The sequence below is a fragment of the Odontomachus brunneus genome, unplaced genomic scaffold (genome assembly GCF_010583005.1).
Source record: "Odontomachus brunneus isolate Ranch 3 - 2012 unplaced genomic scaffold, Obru_v1 Obru_scaffold_049, whole genome shotgun sequence".
Classification (NCBI taxonomy): domain Eukaryota; kingdom Metazoa; phylum Arthropoda; class Insecta; order Hymenoptera; family Formicidae; genus Odontomachus; species Odontomachus brunneus.
Window position 1 is genome coordinate 1,776,858 of NW_022639499.1, and position 17,232 is coordinate 1,794,089.

Here is a 17,232-nt window from a genome sequence, read left to right on the forward strand (position 1 = left end):
AGAGAGAGAGAGAGAGAGAGAGAGAGAGAGAGAGAGAGAGCAAGTATAACGTACGGCTTCGACGATAACGGAGAGCGACGTGGAGGCGCCGCGTCTGTGCGAGAACCGCGAGTCCGACAAGACATACGAGAACGATACATCGTTTTCAAGAATCTCTCCTCGAGCGATTTTCAGTTCTATCGATCATTTCACCGACGACGAATAAGAACATAGGAAACGTAGATAGATGACGGAGTAGCGGCGCGGAGAAGTAACGATGGCAGAAGAAAATGCGAGAGGAGGGAGGTAGGAGGGGGAGAAGAGGGGAAGAGAGGGGAGCGGGAACGGACCGGATAGACTTTCACAATTATCACGATATGAGACAAAATCAATGATGGAAGCTTTACGAACTTTTTTGGCCCTGCTCTGGCATACCGTTGGGTCATTTTCGACCCCAACGCTGATTTTTAATTCCGAATTACCCGCAAACTAGTGACACAAGGGCTTTCGGTTCGCGCGTTGAAAAAAGTTATAATTAGTAGAAATATGAGGTTTAAATAGGGCTGAGCCCTTTCAGCCGCCTGACAAATAACAAAGGGCCAAACTTGCTACGGAGTCGTTTTTGATCGCGTTGGATTAAAGTATTAAGGTGTAAAATAAAGATGACTTTACATTACATTTCGGTTCTTTATACTAAACGTAACATATACGAAAAGTTTTATATGGGTGGCTTATTTATTTCTGACTACATTATACGTGATATATTATCACGATTTCCATATCGTCAAATTCTAATTATGGAAAAAAAGAGATTCGGCTAATATTTGTAATAATTTTAAAAATAAAATCAGCATTATATATAATATATTAATACAGCAAAAACTTCAAATTCTTAATAATTCTACTTGCTTCCTGCTTGAAAAAAAAATTATATATCGTATGCTCAAATAATTATATATTCTAATTATAAATTGTGTTCAAAATTTAATAAGAAAATAATGTGTTGTGTTCAAAATTTAATAAGAAAATAATGTGTTGTGTTCAAAATTTAATAAGAAAATAATTTTCTCTTGGTCATTGTTTACAGTAATTATTTCTTCACGTGATTATATAGTTACAAGTACCAAACATTTTTCTGCCGGTACAAATCGACCAGCAAAGTTGCTGCCAAGGTTATGCGGACTCATCTATCTGGGCGAGCATCGTGTCGTTCGTCTGCTATTAAAAGATCGCAGATAATACGATGTGAGAGCCGCGGCGCTAATTAATTGCGCGACCAGGCCGATTGCTACGCTTTATATGTTCGATTTTGTTGAATAATAATAAGGGTCGCGCGCGCGCCTTAACGAATGCATACCCTTGAACGCTTGTGCACTCTCCATAATTGAGCGTTGAATCTATTTGGTGGCGACTTGCGCGAATGTCGAAAGTATGCGGCATTAGTTACAGGCGCCCGACGGACGAGCGCAAACACTCCTTCCGCGCTCGACAAAATGTTCGATAAAGCGCGCGCATAAATCGCGGCGAGTAACAAAGCGCGAATACAGCAAACAAGCGCGCGCGCGCGCGCACGCAACATATTTATTGCATATACGGCGTGAATTATAAATTGCCGTTAAGTCGGCCGGCGCCGATGTTTAGGCTGACAAGTTAATCAGCTTTTTTTTAATCCTCTTACAACCGTCGCCGAATGGGAGCCGCGGAACGAGAAGAATTCCGTTAAAAAGCGCGCGGCGATCGATTCGCGGGCGAGTACGGGTAATGGAAGGAGCGTTGCTTGACGGCACCGACTGCGAGCGAATTCCTCAATTATTTAGCCGCAAATAAAGATCACCACCGTCGTCCCTCCTCTCGCCCGACGCGATCGAGCCCCTTTAATACTCGTAAAATGCTCCGCGCGATAATTGTTAAGACGCAGTATATTTTCGCTGCAACGACAAAACTACATTGCCGTCGTAAAAAAAAGAAAAAAGAGAGAGAGAGAGAGAGAAAAGCTTCCCTCCTCATAATGGCATATATCCACGTGTGCTCTTGGCGTATACACGTATGCACATGCATGTATTGTCGTGTGTTTGTGTGTGTCTGTGTATAATGCGCTCTTCCACGCCAATACTAAATTGCCGCGCCGGCAATACTTTTATCGCCCCTTTTACGACGCCGACTCTTTACCCTCTGACTTCGTTTTTGAATCCGATGGGACTATAAAGATAAATTAAATAAGACGTCGAAGTAAATGGGCGAGAAACCGCATATAACGGCTTAGAGGATCGTTAAATAACTCTGAGGCACACGAGAGAGGGAAGGGCAGAAGGGGGAAACAAGCCGAAAACTCGAGTAAAGGAGAACGATATTTGTCGCATCCGACTTTGGCTGCGACGTGATCCAATTTTTAGGGACAAAAACTTGTCCCGAAAAACACGTTCATACGCGGAGAGAACATATTGTTACGACTGCTACGACCACATTCTCTATGGTTAAGAAAAAAAATTTATATGAACTCAGGTTAAATACACGAAGTAAATTTTATAATAGAAATTGACATGAAATTCCGTAATAGATCGATATTTCACAGTAATTTTTTATTTTTTTCATTTTATGTGTCATTTATATGTTAGGAACTGAAATGTTCACAAAGAAAACTAGTATGGCTGCTACATTCTCTATGAAGAAAAAAACTTGTATGAATTCAAGCTAAATACATAAAGTGAATTTTATAGTAAAAATTGATATGGGATCTTGTAACAGAAGGAACAGATTGACATTTCGCAGTAATTTATTATTCTTTCGTTTCATATAAGCCGTTTTGATTTTGGAAGCCGAAATGTGCGCGCAGAAAATGGTTGCTATAACCTTATTCTCTATGGCAAAAAAAAATCTAAGTGAATTCAAATTAAATGGATGGAAAGAATTTTATAGTGAAAATTACTGTAGAATTTTGTAGCGCACGAAGTAAATCGATATTACGCAGTAATTTATTATTCTTTCATTTCAAGCTGTTTTTATTTTAAAAACAAAATATGCGCGAAGGAAACTGCTATGATTGCTACAACTATATTCTTCATGAAAAAAAATTCAAATTAAATATATGAAAAGAGTTTTAAAGTAAATGTTACTGCAGAATTTTGTAGCGTGGAATAGATCGACATTTCGCAGCCATTTATTATCCTCTTATTTTTTCACATGTGCTATTTATATTTTATTATATTTTGAAAACAAATGTACGGAGAGAAAATTGTTATGGTTGCTGCAACAGCATTCGCTATGATCGGAAGAAAAATTTAAATAAATCCAAATTAAATACATGAGGAGAATTTTATAACAAAAATCACTATAGGATCTGTAGCACAAAACAGACTGATATATATTCTAGAGAAATTTATTATTCTTTCATTTCATGCAAGCTGTACATTTCAGAAACTGAAATGTGTGCGAAGGAAACTATTATGTTCGCCGCAATCACATGGTGACTCACTTTATTATTAAAAAGAAAACTGAAATTCAAGTCAAATAGAAAATTGCATGAAAAATTGCTATTGTCACATGTGTACGTCTGTACAGCTCTCACAGCCGCGATTCTTATGATATTCAATTAATACGTCCTCAATTATAATTGCCTCAACCGAAAGAATATCGCTGTCTCTTTATGCTGTGATCTGCAGAACGAATATTATGGTTGAGAGATCTCTCTCCTTTGGTTGCGTCATACAGCACTGAGAGATGTCCCGTATATGCACGGCTGCGAAGAAAGCCAACATACTATGGTTTCTGTAACCTTTTGTGTGAATGGACGAGGAACAATAACATTAATATTTCGTCGCGACAACCATATTTAGTCCAATGATATCTTTGGTGTTTCCCTCCGCATACACTAAGTACAAGGATCTGGTTGACGAGATCAAAATTTTATTAAAATGAGATCAACCAAATGTTTGGTAATTGCAAAAAACATTTAATTACATTTAATTAATTAAATTATAATAAAAACATTTGTTTTGTTTTACTTTCTCAGTAATTAGTCATTAAGCAAAGCGAAATAGCGGCAATGAAATTTTTTGGTTGTAATCACCCAACGTTTGGTTAACGCCATTTATACCAAATTTTGGTCTTGTCGACCAGATCCTCTCTTCAGTGTACGTTGCGTAAAATAAATTTTTCAGAATCGAGTTTCTGCGCTTTCTATTCTCGGCGGGAATATCGGAGCAGCGATAATTCTCGAGATCTCCCGCCGCGTCGGAAATAATTAACGTCTCGTGCACTGAGAGAAAAAAATAGTTGGAATAACTATAATTTCACTATATTTTATAGTTCATTTTGGTCTCAAACATATATTTATAGTTCATCTAAACATGAAGATATAGCAGAATAAACAAAGATTTATAATCACCATTTTATTACTCTATGTGTATAGTAAAGCACACTTTAGGAATATAGTTACATGTATCTACATTTGCCAAATATTCCAACTGTATTGACTATATAAAATAGTTAATTTCTCTTACTATTCAATATTTGCTACGTTACTATATTTTTTATTTCAAATAATTATAATTCTTGATAAAATTTTTACATGGGTCAGTTATGGTGACATTTACTATAAAAATGACATTCCTAACTATAATCTTTTTACTATGCCGTTATAGTTCCAAATATCATAAATTTTTTTCTCAGTGTGATGCCTTCTGATCGTCAAATGTCTGTGTGTGTTACAGGAGCGCGAGTCGAAAAATCGAGCGAAGAACAGCGCCATTCATAATTTGCCTGTCGTTGCTGATGGCGACGGGAGCGAAGACAGTGGCGGCTACGAACATGACAAACGCATCGTTCACAGCGTCGACGGCGAAGCCGTTTACAACGACGGAAGTAGTTTATCAGCGATTCGCCATCGAGCCGATGGATCAGACCGCGGTGATTGGCAGCCGGGTGACGCTTCCATGCCGAGTGCTCGATCAGAAGGGGCCCATTCAATGGACTAAAGACGACTTCGGCTTGGGAGCAGTTAGGAATCTCACCGGATACGAGCGATACGCCATGATCGGCAGCGACGAGGAAGGTGAGCGTGCGAGAGAGGACGGATAAGATTATCCCGGAAATTTGATTTCCACGCTTAAATTAACCCGACCGCACAATACGCCCGTCGACACCGACATTATGCAAAATATCACGAGCAGGGGGCGAGGGGCGGGGGAGAAGGGGGCGTGATTTGCGGGCATCGTGCATGTAACTTCCTTCCTTCGCCTAAACATCGCGCGCGGAGAATCCCGCTAACCGCCGCTATCGGGAAAATTGGGAAGACCCTCGCTCGCACGGGATTCACGGTAATTTTCTCGCTCGAGTCAAAAATACGCGGGAATGATTAAATCTCCCGCGAGTCTCTCGGGACTTGAATAAGAGAAACGTCACCGACGCCGTCGGCGGTTGCAGCGCTGCACGGACGAATGATTTACATGTCACTGTCGCACTTTTGCGCTGATCTTCCACAGTTAACGCTCTCTTGTCTTCGCGGACGACGATCGCAGGTAACCGCGCTCGAATGCGCCAATCGACCACTTTTAGACACGCGTGCACTATACTCTATGCAGCCACGTACACAATGATACGCCGTTGGTCCTGTTTACTCGTGCAAATTCAATTTGCCCGCCGCAAGGTATTGATTTTCTGGTGTGTCGAAAAAAAAAAATGCGCACCTCTCTGGCCGGTTATACTCGCGCGGTCTTGCGCGCCGCGACAAAATATTTCGCGTCGCTTGCGTCCCAAATTAATAGTTGTTGCTTGAAACTCGTCTCGAGCGAGACACTTAGGTCGGCATCGATAGTCGTTACTTGAAACTCGTCTCAGAGAAGATATGCTGATATGGATTTAGAGTTAGCTGTGAACTCTTTAGTGGAATCGGATGCGTAATGTCGCGTATATTGCGTGATTCAGATAAAAAAAGAACTCGGATATAACTCTGAATTCGTGTCTGAGTGTCTCACAGTGGGACAAGCTTCGAGTAATGATTATTAACACGGGCCTCGGACTTGAATTCAGAGTTAAATGAGAGTTTTTCAGCTAAAGCGCGATCTCGAGATATTTCGCTTTCAGATGTAGATGTCACACGTATGTAATTTCACTGAGCAACTTGGACAGAACTCTGAATAAAAATTTGAATATCTCGTACACTGAGAGAAAAAATATCTGAAAAACCAAAGATACTTATTTTTCATGAGTATTATATAATAACATATTTATTTAATAAGATTTAACAAGATAACATTTATTTAATAAGATTCTTTTTCTCGAATAGAATTTCTTTCATAGAAAGTTAAATATTTCACAAAAGAAATTGCACTTGCTGAAATTGCACCAAGTTGCACGAAGTTCCTCATAAGCTATGTAGGACTAAACTCAAATTATCGCAAAGTGTCAAGGGACTGAAATCAGAGGGAGGGTGTCCAGGTTTTATGGTAGCATATATTTTCCGCAGATTCCTAGAGAGTAACTGTGTCAAATTTTCTCCAAATAGGTCAAAGGGTTTAGAAGTTAATAGAGAAATATACGAGCAGGCATTCTATTTCATGTACAAGAACATTTAAATTGAAGCACTTGAATATATAAAAAATAATGCAAAATTAAAAGAAATGTTTTAGACGGATGATAGTGCTATTAGTTTGACTCTTTGTCAAAGTAAAATGAAGATCAACTTTATTTTCCTTAACGGAACTCTAATTTTTTTAAACTGTTTGCAGCTCTCCTCAAAACGAGTTTAATGACCACTCAAAGTCAAAGGACGGAAGCAGTGTTTAAACCATTCGTGTCGTCGATAATGCGAAGTGAGAAAGCGCGACGACAAGAACAGGATGAGACGTTTCACTCGAACGAAACGCAGATTTCTTACATGCGCCATACACAAAATACATTGGTCACTTTATGATCCTCTCATCCCATTGATTTCTACTTCGAGAATCTCAACAATAATTGTGTACAACGCGCATCTTTTGTATGTGTGTATGTACGTATGTGTGTGCGTCTATATTGGTTTGTATAGTAAGAAAAATGATTTTCAATTTAATTGAATTTACTTTATTAAATACACGAAATAATGACCATCAACTTTGATACACTTTTCGATATGTTTATTAAAAGATTACTGAACGTTTAACAAAGTGTTCCTGTCAATATCGTGACAAGCATTTCTAACGCTCTTTCAGAGCATTTAACGAATCAGCGTATCATTCTGTGTGCGAGTGAACCGCGTCACTCTACTCTTGTCGTCGCGCTTTCTCATCTCGAACATTATTGACGACGACGATAATGATTTAAATTCTGCTTTCGTCATTCCACCTCCAACGACCTTGAATGTGTGCTCCTGGAAGACGTCGTGAGGAAAGTCTCGAGCGTATGTGTTAAAGAAATTAGGGTTCCATTTGAAAGAACGAAATTAACTTCACTTCACCTTGACACCCCCATTCAAATCCAATAGCATCATCATACGTCCCTTTTGAAACCTCTACAATTTTCATCAGGAATATTGATTTTTATTTTACATTATTTTTTTAACTCTTTGCATTCGAGAAGCGACTCTCAGTCGCCACTTAGTTTTATAGTTTTCCCCCAGACATAGCGAGACTCGCCTTAATTTCGACTAATTGACCTCTTCTGTAATGCATCTGAAAAAATTAGTTCCGTATTTGGAACTAGAAAATATTTGGTATATTAGATTCTTTTTTTTTTTAGTTGACCTTGACACGTGTTTCACTTATGTCAAGTGAGAAAGCTTAAGCGACAATGAAATTTTTTGGTTGCTATTACCAAACATTCGGTTGACCTCGCTTTAACCAAAAATTCGGTCAGGTGGTTTACTAACTACTAACCACTAAATTTTCGTGTCGACAACAAAGTTTCTTTTTCAGTGCGCGCGGACTATTTTAGCTGAGCTCAATACATTGAGGAAAAAATGGGGAAATCCGGGCCTCGAAATGAGTCCGCGGATCACGACAATAGTCTTACGCATAATAACGAAAAATCGCACACGAAACAAATGAACGAACGAAGTGCGTGCACTTCGCAAGACCAATGCTGACAAGCATTGCGAAGCGCATACGCAATGCGGGGTAGTAAAAATCACAGCGCGACAGGCAGCCCTAAAGTACGATACGTAATTTCTCCTGTTCGCGAAAAAAGTACTGCCGACGATCGTAAAATCAGCTCTGCACCTGGCATTTTCGGTCCAAGCCCCGAACGAGCTGTCAGCCTTTATCATTCGTTGCCGAAACACTTCTAGCTTTGACCGTTATCAGAGTGTGATGCAAAAATTTATAACGTCACGTTCTCATGCATTGTGAAAGGAAGAAATAGTCAAATATATCTTGCCAACATTTATTTTTCGCTCTAAATATATTTTTTGGTTTTTCTAACACGAAACTAGTAATGCATGTAAGGTTATTAACATTACAGTGGAATTTAATAAGAAAAATATATTTTTTTACCATAATTTATAATAATTATTTCTCTATGTGTGATTGAGAGAATATTGTAGTAAAAATTACAATACAATTTTAATACTTCGAGAATAAAGTGGCACTGATGAAAATTATAATAAGATAGAATAAAAGTTACTATGAACATAGTAAAAATTATCATGTTAATGGTCATTTTACTATATTTTATTATAATTTTCATAATAGTGCCAGTTTATTCCCGAACCACTAAAATTGTATTGTAAAATTTGACTACAATATTCTCTCCGTGTAGTTACAAATACCAAACATTTTTTCGTCAATGTAGTGAGCTCAGCTAAAATGGCTTGGGCGCGCTAAAAAAAGAACTTTGTTGTTGAAAATTTAATACACCTGACCGAAATTTGATTAGAGCGAATTTGGGATCAACCGAATGTTCGGTAATAGCAACCAAAAAATTTCATTGCCGCTTACGATTTCTCACTTGACAAGTGAAACACATGTCAACTGAAAAAAAAGAATCTAATATACCAAATATTTTCTAGTTCTAAATACGGAACTAATTTCTTCGCAGATTCATTACAGAAGAAGCCAATTGGTCGGAAAAGGTCGAAATTAAGGTGAGCCTCGCTATGTTCGGGGGGGAACTTGCCAGTGTCCCGCTATCAAGACGAGAACGGAGAAGAAAAAAAGCGTATTCATTTCGTACTTCGGACTGAACTTTCGCGACGAGGTCTGCTCTCTTCAGACACGCCATGATTTCCGCGGGAAGCGGATCGCTTTTATCTCGCGCGCTTTAAAACAAAGATGGAACTCGCGCGCTATTCTTGCGTCGACTGTGTTGCATAAAGCCGATACAGCTCACGTTAAAAGCTACCGCGAAGTTAAATTAGTTTCCTAACGAGTTACTAAAAAATGCCGCGTAGCACTCGTAACGCCCGGCGCTACAGGAGTATTTACACGTGTAAACGGTTCCGCGGCATTATACAAAATAGTCGCCGCGATGCGCCGAGTCGCAACGAGATTCTTCATTGTAGAATTTTTAATGCGAAACTTCATACACGTCGGGTTAATTCGGGCCGTAATAGCAAGGGCGGCGGTGGAATAGAGAATTTCGTCCAATCAGTAAATTGTGTCGGCGGCAAATGAAAGGGTGATGCTCGAATAAAGACCGTCGCGATTCGTTCCTGGACTCGGGCGCGCGGACGCGCACGCTGATGATGTTAGCGTTGTCCACGAATAAACTCGAGAGAAAGAGAGAGACAGAAACGCAAATAACAAAGCGCATCCAAATGAAATATTCTTACCACGGGCAGTATATCGCAACGGCCGTGACAAAGGTGGACGGCGAAAAAATTAATCTGCAATTGTTAGGGAAGAGAGTGCGCCGCCACGGCAAATTTTCAGGAACGACGGAAAGGAGTGATTTACGCGTTCGATTTCGCAACAAAAGTACCGGGCGTGTATCTCCACGGAGCAGCAGCGCAGCGTAATAATTTATTCAATTCTGGGAGTAATTCTCCAAGAGAACATAGGCGCGCGCGATATATTCTCAAAATTTCTTCGAGCGCAATCTCACTCAAAGTGGACGAAAATTCGCCTGGATCGATAGCGCGAAAAGACTGCCACTCGAAATTACACAGAAAAAAGTGTCTGACACTGTAGTTGTAACTATAATCACGGAGGAAAATAATTGCTTTAAATTATGGGTCAAGAAAACCTAAGTCAGGTTAGATTCTACTACAATGTTAGTGATAAAAAAACTTTATATATACATGTTATTACTCTACTATTTTACTAGGAAAAATATGCTGAAGGAAAATAACTATAATTTTAGTCGAATAAATCATTTTTTTCTTTCAGTGCATACAAAAGAATATCATTCTACTGCTAAGAAATAAAATCTATTACTCAGTTTATATTGTCTTTTTTTTTTAAGTAATAGCTGTCTGCAACACAAAGACTATTTTCTTGATAATAATCATCAAAAATTTGGGAAAAGCTCGTTATCATTTAGTCAAAATTTATTCTCTTTACAACAATATCGGAAAACTTTATCAAAGAAAAAATTGGCTCGATATAGTGAACAAACTGTGTATGTGTAAATTTTTGTTTGAATTTAATATTCCTGACTGAAACGCTACACTGAGAGAAAAATGATTAATCTATGATTAAAATTATAGTTATTTCTGGCTTCAATCATATTTTTGGTTATTTTAAAACGAGCATGCTATTAGTAACACATAAAATTATTATCACTAACATTATAGTAGGATTTAATAAAAAAAATAATTTTCTTGACTATAATTTATTTATTTTTCCACGTGGTCAGAAATACCAGACATTTTTTTCTCAAAAACTTACTATGGAATTCAGAATGTATTTTGAATAAGTTTAATGCTTATTTGATGAAATTATGATACATTTGTGGATATATAAAACTCATGATACGCTTGAAACAAGTAACATTTACTTGAATGCAATATGTATTCTACCATGTGCAAAAATGAATGTGTCACTCGACCTGTAAAGTGAGTTTTTCATCCACATACGAGGGAACGTTTCAGTCAATTAAAGTGAATTTGTCCAGTGACATTGGAGCACGTCAGATTCGCTTCTCAATTTCGAAAGAAAATGTTTTCCCACGACAATTCGAAATGAAAAGTTCGCTCTGTATGAGCGAAAAGTCACTCGATTCCGAGCGAATGGGTTGTTCCTCTGCTTTTCGTGTGAAATTTCCCTCGAAGGAAATTACAGAGAGCACAAGAGCGCGGCAAAAAACGTTATGTTAAATTCAACACACGTATTTATCCAACCAGTTTATCCACTCTAATTTTGGTGTCAATTTGACACAAGGCAAATACGTAAACAAATTTATTCTGCAAAATATGTCACCAAGAATTCGTACATATATTATGTTGTTTTGACAGTCAGAAGTGACGAATACAAACTCACCGCGGAATAGTTAAAATAACGACAATGGCGACAATATAATTGAATTAACGCACGGATATATCAAAGATTCAACACACAAACAATTCCACGAGTCGATTTCGACGGATCGCGAACACAAAACGTTTTCGCTGTGCACAGTGAAGTAAAATAATACGACAGAGCTAACGTGAAAATTGTGCAGGAGTTGAAAGAAGAAGACAGAAAGCAAAGGGAACGAGGCGAGCAGATGCGAGGCTAAAAGTCTGTTGAGCGATTTTATTCGCCGAGTTTATCTTACGTCTGGTTATGGGCCGAGATTCGATGATCTCACGGGGCGATGAGTTCCTCGAGTGGGATGATTCGACTAAAAGAGACTTTCGATACGGAGGCAGGGGACGACAAAAGAGGAGAATCGCCACTCTACCGGCGCCTCCTCGTCGAGGCCTCTCACGGAGACTCGTGGATATTTAAATTCGCTGGCAAGATAAGCTGACACACCGGCCGCGGAGAGCAGTTGGTAAACGCGACAGCCCGATAAATAGAGTCTACGTCGCTCGAGTGCGCGATCCAAGCAAGACCCAAGCGACGAGGGAAATGCGAGAAAATCAACCGCGAGCTCACAAACCAGCTAAAGTACGAAAAATGAGATCCATTTGCGTGGCGGACAATCGGAGTATGTCGTTGTCACTCAACCGATCTCAATCGGACCGAGCGAATAAGCGAATAAACGAGCGAATAAGGGGAGAAAAATAACGCGACCGAGGAAAAAGCGAGCGCGCAGGAGAGAATGGCTCGAAAGTTGCTCCAATTTCGTTAATGTTATGATCTAGGCGGACATACACCGTGCGCGATAAAGCTCTTCGGGCTTTTACGCGGAGGGGAGGGAGGGGAGACGATGCGGTAGGCGGAGCAGTGCTGGTTTATTTCATCCGCTGTGTCCATTTCAACAACATATACAGGGTGTCTGACACGGATGGCGCGAAGCATGTGTGCGGGTAGATTGGAGGTCAAACTGAATTCCTCTGCCCTTTTTCCAACAACCACGTGAAATTTCGAAATATTAATGAAGGAGGATTGACGCACCAGCTGTATCCTTTCCCTTAACGTACAAAGTTTCACATTTCCATTGTTCGAGAAGTTGCATGATCGCTAAAGTCGCCGAGTTCACGTGCAACTTTTCATGTTTCTGCTTTGAAGAAGAAGTTACATGATCACCAGAGCGCGCGCGATTCCGCGATCTCCACAAGCGCGAGATATCGCGTTGAAAACGTGGCTGCTTCTTAGGGAGAGTTCGCGTCTTGGCAGAAAAGCAGAAAACAGAAAGGCAAAAGCCAATTGGAACCCACACTGGTGGCTAGATAGTAATAGACAGTTTCTGCTCTTCTACCAGCACGAGTTCTAATTGGCTTCTGCTCTTCTGCTGTTATGCAAAGATGTGAATTCTCTCTTAACGATACACGTACTGTTAAGAAACAACACGTATCGTTACTACCGCTTTTCTCTCTCTCTCTCTCTCTCTCTCTCTCTCTCTCTCTCTCTCTCTCTCTCTTCAGCTCTCTCTAATAGCTGCTATCGTTAAGAAGAGTCACGACTTTCAGCTACTTTCGATAAAAGAGCTCATAGCATCGTACGCATTGGTACGCTCCTTCTTACATTAAATTTTACATTATTGTTTGGAAAATGATGGAGGAACCTTTTGTTCAGTACGACTTCGGTATTGATCATGTATCGATCATACACTGAGAAAAAGAAGTGGTTGAGTTGATGAGAACGGAATTTGTTCAAGCAAAACATTTGGTCGTCTGAACAAGTTATATAGTTGCTGTGATAAGAGTTATCAATTATGACTCAATAATCGCGATTTGGTCAGTGATTATATTGAGACAACTTATTGTTGCACTAACGCATAATCTGTTCAATAAATACTTATCCAAACGCTTTTTTCTCAGTGTATCGTTTCTCCTAGCATCAACTCGTGAAAAGTGCAAAGTTTCACGTGAAAATGCTCGCATTTCCATTGCTAGTCAAGTTACATGATCGCTAAAGCCATTGGGTTCACATGAAACTTTTCATTTCCTGCTTTTACAAAAAAGTTATACGATCGCGACCCTATGATCAACCCTATGCATCGGTGCTTTTGGCCATCTCGTGTCGGACACCCTGTAGATTGTCTTTACGCGAGCCCCAGCGCGTATCTTTCCGCGGCCGCTGCATTCGTCATTTAATTCCGCAAAAATCAGCGCGCGGAAAGCGAAACGATCCAACGTTTATTCAATCAAAATTTGTAACGTATTTCGCGAAGCTGTCCCGGCTGTGCGTCGGCATATTGGAACGCCCGTATATATGCGAACGCCGAGTTTATTTTTACTATTTCTATTCGTTTTTCGGTTACAGTATGCTGGGGTAGGATTAGTCGCGGAGTTTGCGAAGATAGACCGATCCCAGCGATATCGTAACGCGCTCTATGTACCATGTACAGGCGATATTCCATTTCCTATGTTCGCGATATGTTAAAAAATATTACACATTGTGTTCGGCAATATTCCTAATCCGCGAAAAAAAGAAAGATATTGTATTACGCTCATGTGGCGGAGTGCTAATAAAAATCGCGTCGCTATATTGATAAGCCGCGTGCCGTATTCCGCCGCGTATCTCCGCGTTATTCGCCGTGAAAATATTTTCCCCGGTCGAATATTTAAAAACTTTTCGCTTGCTTGTCAAAAGAGGGATATATGGGGGGAAAAATGTTGTTGCATCGACAGAATTTTGGTCAGTGGCGTCATAATCGGAGTAAATCTTCTCAATTTAGTGGCAATATTATTGAGACTGATGTATCATTTTAATAACTTGTGTATTATGTTCTATAATATTGCTAATGAATCAAGAAGACTGACTCCAATTGTGACGATCAATTCTACTGCATACAACAGCATTTTTTCCCGTACAGCGTTATTTTATCACGCGGCCACCTAAATCCTGTTTTAATAGTTGTCACCTGAAACTTGTTTCATGTGAGATATTCAGATTTTCATTCAGAATTAAATCCAAGTTTTTCAGTTGAATTATGATGACAATGTAATTTAACTGAGAAACTCTCACCTGACTCTGAATTTAGTTTGGAGTATCTTACTTGAGAGACAAGTTTCAAAGAATAACTATTAATACAGGCCTATTCACTTCAGAGTTAGGTCAAAGTTTTTTTCAGTTGAATTATGATATATGACGTTTACATCTGCAATTCAATATAATGTAGTCACGATTCCATTGACAAACTTAGGTTTAATTCTGAATGAAAATTTGAATATATCTCACTTGAGACCAGTTTCAACTATTAATACGGATCTTAGGCTCGTATTAAAGATGTATTGCCCATATCTCAAAACTCAAATTTTGAAAAAATTACAGATTGATTTGTGTCGCATCTAAAAGTGACACAAACAATTTCACATTTCAGAATCTAAATTAAAAATGTCATTTTAACCGATTGAAAGAGAGAGGGAAGGCTAAGAGTTGTCTCATTTTGAATTGTAAGCTCCAGTAAACATGATGATATCAAATAAGATATTATTGATGTCATACGTCGTTTGACTTTATCCGGCTACTTGAAAATATTTTTATAACCGTGTTATTATAGAAACATATAATATATATACATATATATATATATATATATATATATATATATATATATATACTATACATATATGAATATACTATATATATAAATATATAATATATAATACTGCTATCTTTAGTGAAGAGAAAGATAATTAAAAGATAATTACAAAAATCTCAATTTTCGTATACACATATTTTAAGTATTTAAAATAGGATAAACAAAATTTTATTGTGACCCAGAGATAAATTTTTAAAAGTCGAAACTAATATGAAATACAATAAATAAATTATAAGAAGATGACATCAAAGTAAAACTGTATTGTTATTTATGTGTATCATATATACACATATTTTTATATGAGAAATAGAGATATTAATGTATGTATAATTTCCGGCGACATTTTCCAGGGACAATATGGGCAATGTATCCTCAGTAGTTTTCATCTGAAAGTCTCATGCGAGACACACAGATTTTCATTCAGAATTAAGTCCAAGTTTTTCAGTTGAATTATGATGACAATATAACAATGCAATTCAGCTGAGAAACTCTCACCTAGATCTAAATTCAAATCTTTCCCTCGAGAGACAAATTTCAAAGGATAAATATTAACACAGATCTATGATTGAGAAAAGAAATTATTTTCAATAAGATTCTTTTTCCTCTTTACAGAATACACACGTTACTTTCTCACGCGACCATCTCTGCAATTATGAAAGAAATAATTTTCCTTTTCTTTTAAATTTTCAATAAGATATTCAGCTTTTCCTCGCTGACTCGTCTCTCGCGAGGATCGTTTGCAAAACTGGCGACAATGGCGCGGTTATTCAAAACTGGGATTAGATACAGGTGGCGCCGTGTCCTTAAGCTGAATACCGTACGTGCTTCGGCGGTGCGTATATACGCGGACTTCCCCAACAATCACAGTGTGTCGGAACGATAACGCCTGCGCGCGTTCGAAATCCAGTTTAAGCCGTGGTACCATAATATACTTGTAACTATATGCCGTTGCACGATGCCTTGGTCCTCGTTCATTCTTCTCTCCTACCGTAAGCGCTTCCCGTCGTCTGCGTGGCACGTACCACGCGTATGGCGACGCCTGATTTCCATAAAATTATTGCAGGTTTACCGCGCTCTCCGCGGACTAACGCGCAATAACGTGGTTATTTTTTCAACTGTCCTGCGCGCGTTATCGAAACCTGAACACTCGACGTGACCTTCACCTTCATTGTTGAAGAGTTTATTCACTTGATATGTGTCTCTGCATCCGAGGGAAATATTTTCAGTGTGGCGCATCGAGAAAGAAATTACGTTCCTATATATTAGGTTGATCCGTCAGTTGGTGTGGATTTTTTAACAAAAAGTTGAAATAAATTCTATTCTTGTAAAAAATGATTTTAATCAATAATATATGCGCCATTCTGTTCGACAGTATTTTGCCATTTTTCACGTAATTTCGCAATTCCCTTCTCGTAAAACTCTCGTGCTTTTCCGTCGAAGAAACGTTCCAAGTGATTTTTCACATCTTCTAAAGAAGCGAAGTTTATAACGCCAAGAGAGTTTTGCAATGAGCGAAACAAATGATAATCGGAGGGAGAAATTGCCGGGTGAGGCAAAACATCCCAACCAAACTCCAACAATCTTTACGGAAGTAAAGAAGCATAACGCACCGGAAAAACTCATTACTGCCTCCCATTTTCAAGCCGTAACAAAGACAACTGTACTTCTTTAAACACTGTCACTTACACCACGAAATATATTCTGAAGTATCAGCTATGAAAGCATATACATAGATGACCAACTGGATGGAACTATCCTCCTAATATGCGAATGCCAACTAGAAATCAGCATAAACTTATAGATCAATCCAATATTTAGGATAGACTGGGGCTAGTTGGCAAAACCGATTATTTCTGTTATTTCTTAACAAGTTACAGAATTAAGCAAGCCAAATTTTTAAACATATCGAAGATAGCTTTGAAATCCCTGAAGAAATATCTGCTTGCTTGATTCTGAAATCTGTTAAAGAACAACAGAAATAATAGATTTTGCCAATTTGAGCTACGAATGCGTTTTGCCTACGGCAAACGTCACGTTAAATCTTTGTGTGCAAATGTTCAGCACTTTGCCTCGAGTGAGCAAATTTTTGAGCCCGCTGTCTCAGCCTGTCGGGCATTTTCGCCTCTTAACTCGACTCACGGACGTGGGTCGTTGAGCGGGATGATCTTCAGCGAGAATCCGGAACCGGAATAACAACGTGTCGCGGCT

At 38.8% G+C, this 17,232-nt stretch overlaps 2 protein-coding genes across 5 annotated transcripts in view; one reads left to right on the forward strand and one right to left on the reverse strand.

Annotated features, from left to right (window-relative positions):
* Positions 1–17,232, reverse strand: part of LOC116845164 — a 414,324-nt gene that overhangs the window by 330,514 nt on the left and 66,578 nt on the right. The gene's annotated exons all lie outside the window — the stretch shown is intronic.
* LOC116845162 (irregular chiasm C-roughest protein-like) overlaps positions 1–17,232 on the forward strand; it is a 323,432-nt gene that overhangs the window by 220,614 nt on the left and 85,586 nt on the right. For all 4 annotated transcript variants that reach the window (XM_032817543.1, XM_032817540.1, XM_032817542.1 and 1 more), the window contains one exon: positions 4,689–5,029. In XM_032817543.1, coding sequence (XP_032673434.1) covers positions 4,750–5,029 — 280 coding nt within the window. In that variant the 5' untranslated portion in view covers positions 4,689–4,749. The remainder of the gene's footprint in view (positions 1–4,688; positions 5,030–17,232) is intronic.